General features: G+C 40.9%; 1 protein-coding gene across 2 annotated transcripts in view; it reads right to left on the minus strand.

Annotated features, from left to right (window-relative positions):
* The window catches only part of insc (INSC spindle orientation adaptor protein), a 35,451-nt gene that overhangs the window by 11,799 nt on the left and 12,787 nt on the right, over positions 1 to 10,865 (minus strand). Inside the window, exons 2-6 of one of the 2 annotated variants that reach the window (XM_008311516.2) lie at positions 9,892 to 9,984; positions 1,923 to 2,289; positions 1,254 to 1,306; positions 1,034 to 1,157; positions 450 to 563 (exon numbers count right to left, since the gene is read on the minus strand). In XM_008311516.2, the coding sequence (XP_008309738.1) occupies positions 450 to 563; positions 1,034 to 1,157; positions 1,254 to 1,306; positions 1,923 to 2,289; positions 9,892 to 9,965 (732 nt within the window). In that variant the 5' untranslated portion in view covers positions 9,966 to 9,984. Of the gene's footprint in view, positions 1 to 449; positions 564 to 1,033; positions 1,158 to 1,253; positions 1,307 to 1,922; positions 3,346 to 9,891; positions 9,985 to 10,865 lie in introns of those variants that run through there. The other variant, XM_025056451.1, reaches the window with a different exon arrangement.

Here is a 10,865-nt window from a genome sequence, read left to right on the forward strand (position 1 = left end):
CCTGGTCTTATCATACAATAAAAAAGTGCAGCTTTGTTGAGGAACAGATACGCAGCACTGAGGCTGCAGAACAGCAGGTCTGTGCTCTCCTTAGTTACTAATGTCAGTCAGAGTGAGGAAGAAAATGTTTTCTCAATTTAGCTAATCATTCATCCTATAGTGCACTATGTTTAGGAACTTTAGTCAGTATAATTTTAAAATGATTGGAACAATGGTTTCACACGTTGACATCGTTGTCATCTTTGTCATCTTTCTCCTTGTCATTCCTTTCTTTTGTGTTAATATGCTTTTCACCACAAAAACCACATTCACATTCATACAGAAGATAACATAATATAAATACAAAGATAAATAAATGGTTATCTTTGGTCAAGACTCCTTTATGGATTTACAGTCCTAGTGTGAATCTATAACAGACAGTACAAAGTCCACTACTGTGTTGACTGTACCTTGGCAATGATGCTGCAGAGCTGAGGTCCATCCTGTGTGAGTGACAGCAGGTTGCTGATGGCACTTCCTATAATATGTACATTGTCCGATGATTCGATCTGTTTGATCAGAACCTGAGAGAGAAAGCTGCTGATTAACTCCACTGCATAACAATTACTGTATGACTGTTGCTGCTCAGTAAATAAATATGTGGCAGTTCCAATAATCATGATTACACAAGGAACGCAACTTATACATCGATGACTTCATGAGTCATCCTACAGCCGTGTGACTACTGAACGATTCATTACATTGAGAAATTAGTGTTATCCACTTTCTCTAATTCACTAAGGCAACCAGGATGATGTAATCCTCCATTAGCCCAGCTCACAAAATGTTCAAGTTAAAATCAAATCATGTTCACATAGTTGAATGAACCAGGGAGTTGTGCATAATTGTAATTGATTGTCTAATACAAGTGGCCAGACTCCAGTGTAGCATTTTTATTTTTTTTTACGCAGCTGCTTCTCTTTTAACTGTTTGATATCTCAACCTTGAATTTGATGACAGCAAACGTCATGTAAAGAGTCGCAGCGGTACATACCCGAATCTCATTGGCTAAGGCCATGTCAATCATGTTGCTGAATGAATCGCTGACATCAGTGAGTATCTCATGGATGGCCTCTCTCATGGATTTAAGGAAGTACTCGTCATCAGTGTGAAGACACCTGGGGGTCAAAGCAGTAACGTACAGGACCTCTAGTTATCGGTCAAGATTCCACCTTCTCTCCATTCTTTGAAATAGTTCCTCACAACCTTTTTACCTCTCTGTTATATTCGTCAGCTCCATGCATTTCTCCAGCAGAGATGTCTCATACTGCAGAGAGGAGACAAAAAACTGAGATGAAAAAATAATTTAAAAAGAATAAAATATATTTTATTTATTAACTAAATAATTAGAAATGTCAGCAATGCAACATTTTATCAGCACCGTATCCTGAGGTCTAAGTTTTACTGGCTTCACCGAGGTTTCAAAACTTCTCTAATCCTCTGCTCCATCTCTCTCCAGCCCACACATGATGTCATAGAAAAACCCACAAAACAACACGGACCAAAAAATCTTTCTAAATTAATTATTTTTGGAGGCTGAGAGCATCAATCTCAAAGGCAGGAAAGTCATTCGCCGTAGGTAAAAGCTTTATTTGTCAAACGTTAGTTTGAAGTTTTTCAAGTTTAGTTTGTGTAACTTATAAACCCGCCCTCTTTGTCAATGTTCTCTTCTCTGAAGAAAAAAAAAATTTGATCAGGCCTTTTTCTAACATTTATGGTCAGTTCACTCTGGGCACTTTGGAATTGTCCCACAGTCGAAAAACGGTTGTCTCTGAGTGTCAGTGGTTATTTTGTATTACAACATAACTTTTTATCACAATTTTGAATTCCCATTAGAATAGATTAAAATTCATTTCAAACCTCCCTCCCTCACCCACACCCACCTTCTGCATCTCAGGAGGTGTGCTTCGGGCAGCGCTGTACTCGTGCACCAGAGAGCGAACGTGACAGTTCGCTCGTACGGCCGTGCTGTGGACTCTTTGCCAGCGGCCTTTTTCCAAACGCTGGAACATCTTTCCAAGCTCCGTACTGACCACCAGCGCTCGGCGAAGGAGAATCTGGAGGTTGTTCCTGGCCACATGGTCCCCTGCACCCAGCCCAGAGCCTATGATCAGCTCTCCTTGCTGGGAATCCTCTTCCACACCAATGGGTTTGGCTTGGAGGACACACATGCACTCCACCTCTGTCATATGACGGAGGTCTTCCATCCATCGCTGCACAGAGTCAACCTGAAGGGTTTGCATTCTTGTGCTGTAGGATAGAGTCACATATTAGTTGTTTTGGAATAAATCTTAATAATATATCTTATTTTCCTATCTTTTTAAAAAAGTAGCCTCACAGTTAGCGCCTGTTTGAACTGTTTTTTTTGACAGATTTTGGACAGTTGAAGTCTCTGATTTTCTGGAGATACAGACAATAGAGAAGCCTAACGTTGATTATAGGTCTCTACATGAACGCAGCCCAACAGAAACAGGCTTAAAGAACAGATGCAGTTTACTCTGTGTATCACTACACATTGAGTTATGCTGTATGGAAAAACTAAGGTATTTTTTTTTCAATGGAAAGTTGTATCATCTGGCAACAAGATGACTCACGTATTGATTGCTGTTAATAATACGCAGTGAAAGTTTAGTTTCCTTCCCCCTCATTGATTTCCTTGGTGCGTATCGAGTTGACTTTGTTTTCATAGACATCACTAATTATTGATGTAGTAATTATCAAGTACTGAACAAATCACTGAAGAAATAGATCTGCTACAGTATGTTACACTAATTATATGGTAAATATAATTACTGTATCTGTGTTTGAAGTCATGTTTTGCATTGACTTTAGGTTTTAAAAAAGTTATTATTTGCCTGTAGCAAAGAAGATAATATTACCGTCAGTAGAAAAATTGGTAATATTGCACCTATCATTCATGGTCTCTCTCAGTGAAACCTTTAGTGAAATAAATTCTGAAAATATCATTTTTACTCCCTAAATCATTGTGACTTCTTCAATTCACACCACTTTGCAGGATGTGAGGTTCTGCTATACTTTTTTTAACGTTACAGACACAGTCAGGCATGTACATGATTGGAAGGTGTAAACGTGTGTTCAGTTAACCTCCACTTTCCACAGTTATTAGTTTAACACATCATTTCTGCACAGCATGGAGCCTCACTTAACACAGCAAACGAGTCTCACCTCTCTTCCCCACTCCCACACATCTGTGGCCCTCTTGGCAGGGTCACAGGGTCAATCCAAAGTTCTGCTCATAAGTCAAAGCTCCCTGAAAGTCAGCGGTTCAACGACTACAGCAACCCCTGCGCTCTCCCTCCGAGTCAACACATGGCAAAAGGTCTCTAGTGAAATATCAAATTTCCCTTTTGGTCTAATTGCGGTTTATGGCAAATGGCAGCTCACTGGGGACACAGGAATATTGCTTTGTGTTGAACTTTCCATTTATTCTGCTCCAAAGGAAGCAATTTGGTTTTGTGTGTGCATCCAAAACAACTCTGAGTCACTGCGACGCAAAAGTCAACATCACTCACGTCTATAACTCTATAACTTGCACTCGGTCAAACCAAACTGAGAGAGGCCTGTTTATTAAAGATAATCAATATTATGTTATGTCAAAGGTCAGAGGAAGGGTCTCATTAACAGTTGACTGGCAGATGGATGAACTCCTCTCAGGCTGCCACTTTTATTATCATGACATCAGGACAAAGATGTTTTAAAGTCATTTATTGGCAAAAGGATGTGTGAACCAAGGATATTAGGCTACATTAAGTTTTTTTTAATAAGGTCAACAAGTGGGAAACAGTTTACTTATACGTTTTATAAATGAAAATCTTTTTTTTAACTCAAAATTCAGTTTTGACCTGCAGTGTGTCTAGATGCTAACAGACCGGCACGCTGTACCATTTGTCATTTGCCAGCAGAGGCAGTTTAATAATAATAATAACAGAAACACAGTCTAATCTACTCTCAAGCTCAAAACCCTTTTGCAAATAAATCTTCTTTAGTTGAGGAGGAGGATTAAGATGTAATTAGCAGGAGAGAAAAGACAAGAATAAATAACTGCCATGTGCTCCACTGTGATATAATCGTTAATGTGGAACTTGTTCGGCTAAGTGGAGTAAATGGCTTCATAGTTATCTTCCTGACTTCAGAAAATGGGTGAGATATGAGTTTTAGTTAAACTCGAAGCGATTAGGAAAATGAATTCTTCTCAGTGTCCCTTCTAAGTGAGAAACCACTGCGTCCCATGTTTCTCTCACACCACAGACAGCCTCTTAAAGCCTGCTCCACTTTATTTCTTGGAGAGAATAATCACACTCGATTACAGCTCCGAGCAGAATTATCTGCTAAGAGCCTAATACCTAGTCAACTGCTTGTTGAAGAGGAGCTTGTTAATAAGTATCATTGTCATGAATTGTTACTAATTAACCTAGAGCCCCCCCGCTCCCCCTTTTTTTTATAACAGAGCTGTATTACATAGATTTTTCCAACCACATATGAGATTCTTAGAATTTGTGGGCAAACAACAAAATCTGACTTTCGGGAGAAGGTCCAGCTCCTCTCCATGTCATTCCTAATGTGGTTATTTCAAACCACTCTCCGCAGTTATATAACAGCACCACGTACTACACGCCAAATAAGCCACAAATCGTTCCCCTCACCATCAGCGGAAAAAAAAAAAATTATAATAATAGGTTTGTTTTCCAAAGGAGGGGAAGTGGCGCACTTCAGCTCAGAGGGAATGACAAATATTTACATGCAGGGCCAAAGGAGGGTCAGGCGACAGCGGCTCCATTATCTTAGCCAGGGATCCTGCAGAGATGAAGTATCTGTCCTTCTCATCTGCTGCTGGCCTTTACCAACAGCAAAGGCCAGTGACGGCAGCAGCAGCAGCAGCAGAGACTGGAGCTGCTTAAATGCCTGTGTTTTTTCATGCTAACGCAACTTTAGCATCACAGCCACCATCCTCCATCTTTAAATTTAGGATCAAATTAGCAGAGTTGTTGAATTATGGTGAGGTCTTGTCGTCTATTTTAGATAATTTATACTGAAACAACTAGGGTACGCTTGTAGAACCTCTAAGGGCTGTACTTTTTCTGTTTTTGGCTCAGAATAAAAATAACACTACCATCCTGGATAGGTAAACAAGCTAAGCAATGTGCTGTGTAAAAAAATACTATAATTTAGTGAAAATGATATAATAATTATAAATAAGTATTTGGCAAATATTCTAATAATAGACTGAGGCTAAAAATATGTAATGGCAGAATTCACATAAGTATTGATGGAGGCAGCCAGACAGATAGATATGTAGATGTCGGAGTTGACTGACGATCATCGGAAACATCTCAGTTTCACACAGATCTACGTAAGAAACGAGGGTGGTTTACAGCACAACACATTGACACTTCCTGCAGCCAAGTAGGTGAAAATGATAACCTGGCCTTTCAGATGATTCATTCCTTTTCACTTGTTCTATGTCATGAGTCACTGAGAAGTTACAGATAAACAACTCTGTGTGACTGACTTTTCAGTTTAAGGTGAAAACTTCAGGTCATTCTGGTCATTCGGTTCTGGGACTATAAAGAAAATGGACAAAACATTCAGTGACCCCTCGGTGAAACCCTGGAATAACAGGAAGTACTCCAGTCAACTCCTCCTCTTAGGTCTTTATGTCAGTTTTGTAAATGAAAACCACATTCAGAAAAATGAAATATAAAAAGTTAGTCAGAGGGTAAATGTAAGTGGATATTGAATTGACATCTAAACTGCCTACCTAGAGGTGGTGAGGTATGAAAGCTAGCAATATAATGGCACATGGACACATCGTGAAAGACTAAAGAAACCAACTAAAGAGGCCTTGGTCTGAGCAGATCTCTGCTCCTGTACATTTTCTGAAACCTTTGGTCTGTAACGTCCTGGAAAGTCGTCTACTGACAGCAGTTTCTTGCTGAGGGAAAGTGTCACCTGGTGAGGAGGAGAGCACGAAAGCAGCTCTTGATGTAATACTCGTATAAACTCTAAGAGACTGCCTCGTCACATGGTGTGATTCACTTTGTTTGAGGCAAAAAAACAAACAAAAAACACAGCCGCTGTCTGCTTGAGATCACAGTGCGAGTATAAAACCATTGTGTGTCCTCTTTGCTGGTCTTCCTCCTTATCAGATAAAGAAGGTAATAAAAACAATAATGTCGTTTCACTTGTTATATTCCTGAGACCACAGTGACAGTAACGTTCCAGCTCAGTGCTCTGAAGCGGCGCACACGTGTAGCGCTCGTTAGTACGCAGCAGACGGGCAGGTTTGAAACCACCTGTTATCACTCATGTATAGCAGTTATTGGACGGCAGGGGTGGCTGCTGTTTCTGTACTTGTTCTAACACTTGGGGCTTCCAGTCTTTCTGGTACGATCGCTGTTCTTCTGCAGCGTCATATCACCGTGACTTAACTTGGCAACACTGTCACATGTGTAGAAAGTTTCAGTTCCTCAGTGTGGCTTTAATTAGGCACACACCAATGCTTTGCTAGTAATTGTATCAGGCCTGATACTTCATTCATATACTAGTACACGTATTCGAAAAACATGCCATTCCAGTGACCTGAGACTCCAAAAAGGTTTTTGACTACAACCGGCTGCACACCAGTCAGTCAGTCAGCCACATCAGGGACAAAGACATTAGGAAGTCTTTCTTTACGATTTGTCCACTTACGATACTAGCAATACAATAAAACGCATCAAAACAAGATGATGAAAATGTCTCTCCTCAGTTTACATCATTGTTGACAGAGGAGGCGCTCCCTAACTTACAAACTCAGGACCACCTGAAACCATGTCGTCATGGAATAATTACACCTTTACAGCTGAGGTTTTTTTTTCTCCTGCTACTTTAATCCAAAGACAGGGAAAAGCACATGTATCTCGTGCAGACGAGCATGTTTTTCACACAGGAGTGCTTATTATGGCACCGCACCAGATCAGTGGAAAAGTACTTATTCCTCCAACTGGCCTCTTGCTGCAGCTGTGTCTTTATGACAGTGACCCTAGAAAAATACAGCCAGGAGGAAACAGGGAGATTAGTCCTTGTCATGGTTAGAACTTTGAGTCGGCTTGGTTGACTTTTTAATTTACTAGGCCAATTAGCTTCACATTTATAAGCAGCTGCCGAGCAGGCTTTGTTCAACTGCCTCTAAAATATTTTGTCCAATTTCTGATTTGTATGGCTATAAGTGATGCCTGACGAGCATATGAAGCAATGGAAATATGTCTCAGATGCATCAAAACCACAATCCAGCCGGGCAGAGGCAGTGGAAATGTGGATGAAATGAGCTGTGGATTTGAGGACCAGACCACTGTGGTTTTGGTTTTTAACTAAAGAAGAAAACAGGGACTCTGTTGTTCTAAAAAGAATGAGAAAAAAAAATGTGGTCCTTCATGCAAAACATTCTAAATAGAAAGTAATATATCGTCCAAAGACCAGAGTCCTGCGGCAAAGGACTAGGCTGTAGTTTGACTTAAAATTTGATTCACTTTATTAAGAAGTCAAACGTTTGCTTAGCACATACTAACGGAAATATGACTGAATTACTTTTTAACATTTTACTCACTGTCAGATTTAGGAAGTTCAGTCCTGGATTTTCTGTGCAAAATCTGAGCCAGGCTCTTCCTGCAGTAGCATGTAAATGGATGTTGTGGTAACTGACTGGTACACTTTAATCCCAGCCGCACGGGCAGACATCTGATTTCCAGATGTTTAAAGGCAGCCTCTAATGTACAGCCAAAACCAGATTCACCCAAAACAGCACACACAAAATGTGTTTTTCTTTTTGCTGTCTTTCCATCTGATACACAGTTCTGCCGTCATGGTCTGGTATATGTGCAACATCAGGCATTCCCCTAGTAGTACACTTAAACATATCCAGCTGTTTCTCTCACTTTGGTTTGTCATGAATCAGCAAATTCACACTTGTTCACTGATGTCATCACTCTTTCACTGGTTAAACGGTCACCGTGATAACATGAGAGGAAACGTAAACAGTGAAACTACACCACCAAAGGCTCGCACGATTGGTCGGCTGTTTTCTGATGTTAATCTGAATCCTTGATTGTCTGTCCTGCTCTGGACAAAGCGCTGGCCTTGTTGTGAAGATGTCTGTCAGTTGCATGCGTGCATGCGTTCCATCTGTGTTTGCAATTCATTTTAATACAATATTGTCATTTGGCCTCCTTTCGTCGACTGATTTACGGTCATGTGCAGCACAAATAGGATTTATGCTCGAGCGTGTGTGTATATGAGTAACAGACAAAAGCAAGTAAGTCGGAGATGGCGTGACTCCTGATTTGACATCCAAGGGCATTCACTGTGCATCCTCTGCAGCGCTGCGTAAGCATTCGTAAACACAGAGCTGTCAGAAGAAATGTATTCAAATATTTTCAGCCACAGCGGTCGATGAAGAGGCCTGTTTATCAAAAAGCGTCGACATCTCGCACTTAGAGAAGGCAGTGATGAAATTCATCAGAGTTTGTGACTTTTCTTAATCTGAAAACACAATACGCCAAGATTACTAATATATCAACAATCCAAATGAGGCAAATTGTTTTAAAATCCTCGAGAGACGGAGCAAAAGAATTGACAAAAAAGGAGTTAAATCTATTCTCAACTCGAACAGTGAATTGTCCACTCCACGGCTCCGAACAATAACTGTCAACATATTTCCCATTGCCTTTTGTAGTCGGTAATTAATTAACCTCTGTTTGCTCGTTTATGTCTGGGTCATAGTTTTTCTCACTTGTTTCCTGATCTATTAGGAAACGTCTTGATTCTTCATGTAACTCCTTACATTCTGAGACGAATTACAACCCGACCAGACTCTGTCACCACTGTAGTCGTCAGCGTCTGTGCCAACACTGTCTTCACTGCAGTGCATCATCACAATAGTTATTGTTGTCAGTATGTTGTTTTGGTGCGTTTGCAGACTGTGGTAGGATGTCAACAATGGAGTGTTTATGACAGACTAGGAGATGTGATAACAACTACTTTCTAACACAAAAAAGTCTAAACGTAGATTTGATTGTCCCCGAGGGTAAATTCATGTCAGCTCCAAAATACTCAGCAATGGCATCTAGGATTCTTCTAAAGGAATACTGTAGCAGTACTACAGTAAAATAATGCAATGGCATCTAGGATTCTTTTAAAGGAATACTGTAGCAGTACTACAGTACATGGTGTTCCCCAGTGTGCTGTATGTTGTGTGTAGACAATATTTGACATTACTGTACACTTGAGAGAAATAATGCTAGAATTTTAAAAAGGAGTTGAATCAGATTTTACTGCCCTGAGGTTCACGGGGTTTGGCTTTGGGTGAAAACAAAAATCTACACGACCAGTGTGAACACAGAGCGAGGTCAAACCTGAACCTGTCAGAGCCTTTCTCAGTAATAAGGCCAACAGGGCACATAAGCCTACTTGAAAATATGTTTCCAAAATGTTCTCTCCCAGAGAACAGTTGCATAACAACAATTATGGCCACAGAGATGGTGTCGACTGAAAGACAGATCTAGCAATAACATTCAACCATGGTCGTCTACCAGACAAAATATTTATCCGCTGCTGGCTTAAACTTGAAACATAAACCGACCAAAGCGAAGATTTGTCTTCTGATTTTGAGTACTTTTTGTCCAGGTTTACGTTTGTAATTTCGGAGTAAACATATAGTATTTTGTTACTGTGGTGACACTGTTTATACTTCACACAAAAAAATCAACTCTATCAACTAAATATATATCAACTGAGATGAAAGCGGCCGTATCTAGGCGCGTGTGTACGTGTCGTCAGACTGTTGTTGCCACTTGCCTCATCGGAGACGAAGAGAGGGAGCTGCTCTGTCTGGAGCTGCTCTGAGGAGTCGCCATTCTGTCTGAAGCCATCTTCACCTCAGCTCAGTACCTGAAAGAGAACATGTGCAAAGTAAACATCCAGACTGTAGCGTGTGGATGGGATGGTCGATGACGTCATCATTCACTCTAACCAAATGTTAAGACTGGGATCCTGCGTCCTGCAGTCTTCAACATACCTACACACATCACATGCCTGTGTGTTTCCTGCCGTCCCAGTGTTGTCCACTACAACCAGATTCATATTGATCCTCAGCTTCCAACCTTCTCTATTCCTGCCTTGTCTTTTTTTTTCCTTCAAGTAATTCAATTATCAATATACCTCCCTTTTTTAAATAGCTGCAAGCTGCTGGTGTGCCAGTAGACTAATATTTCTTATCTTCTAATTTATTGGCTGGCTGCCAGCCAGTGACTCCTCTCCCTCCCCACTCTGAGCCTGAGGGAAAGGGGCCGACGCTCTTAAGTGCTCGCAACTTTATTTCGCTCTTTTATTGATGTGTCCCATTTAGATCGGTCCATTTTCAATCGGTACATGCTACGGGTGTCCTCCTGCGTGAGCAACGCTCTAATCCTTTTAGTTAATGATATCCTGCAGTGCTGTGGCTACAAATTCCATGTTTACTGTGGAGTGTAATTAGCAGGTAGTTAGGGTGAGCGAGACTAGCGCTCTCTCACGAACACTCCTGCACCTGTGTGTATCACCGAAGGGGGGTTTCTGCTGCCCAGCTTTTTACTAATTGCTTGCAGGGTGTTAAAGGATCGATAAAACAAGAAGAGAATAACTGCACAGTGAAGCCAGCGAGACTGAAGGGGTGTGTGCGCTACACGCTTAGACGTCACTCGTCCCATAAGTGCCACTCTCCTTTTTCAGAAGTGAAATGCCTTGAGGACTAGGCCACAGTGGAGTGTTGAGATGGAGAGGATCAGACAGAG

This window comes from Cynoglossus semilaevis, chromosome 6 (assembly GCF_000523025.1).
Source record: "Cynoglossus semilaevis isolate Cse_v1.0 chromosome 6, Cse_v1.0, whole genome shotgun sequence".
Classification (NCBI taxonomy): Eukaryota; Metazoa; Chordata; class Actinopteri; order Pleuronectiformes; family Cynoglossidae; genus Cynoglossus; species Cynoglossus semilaevis.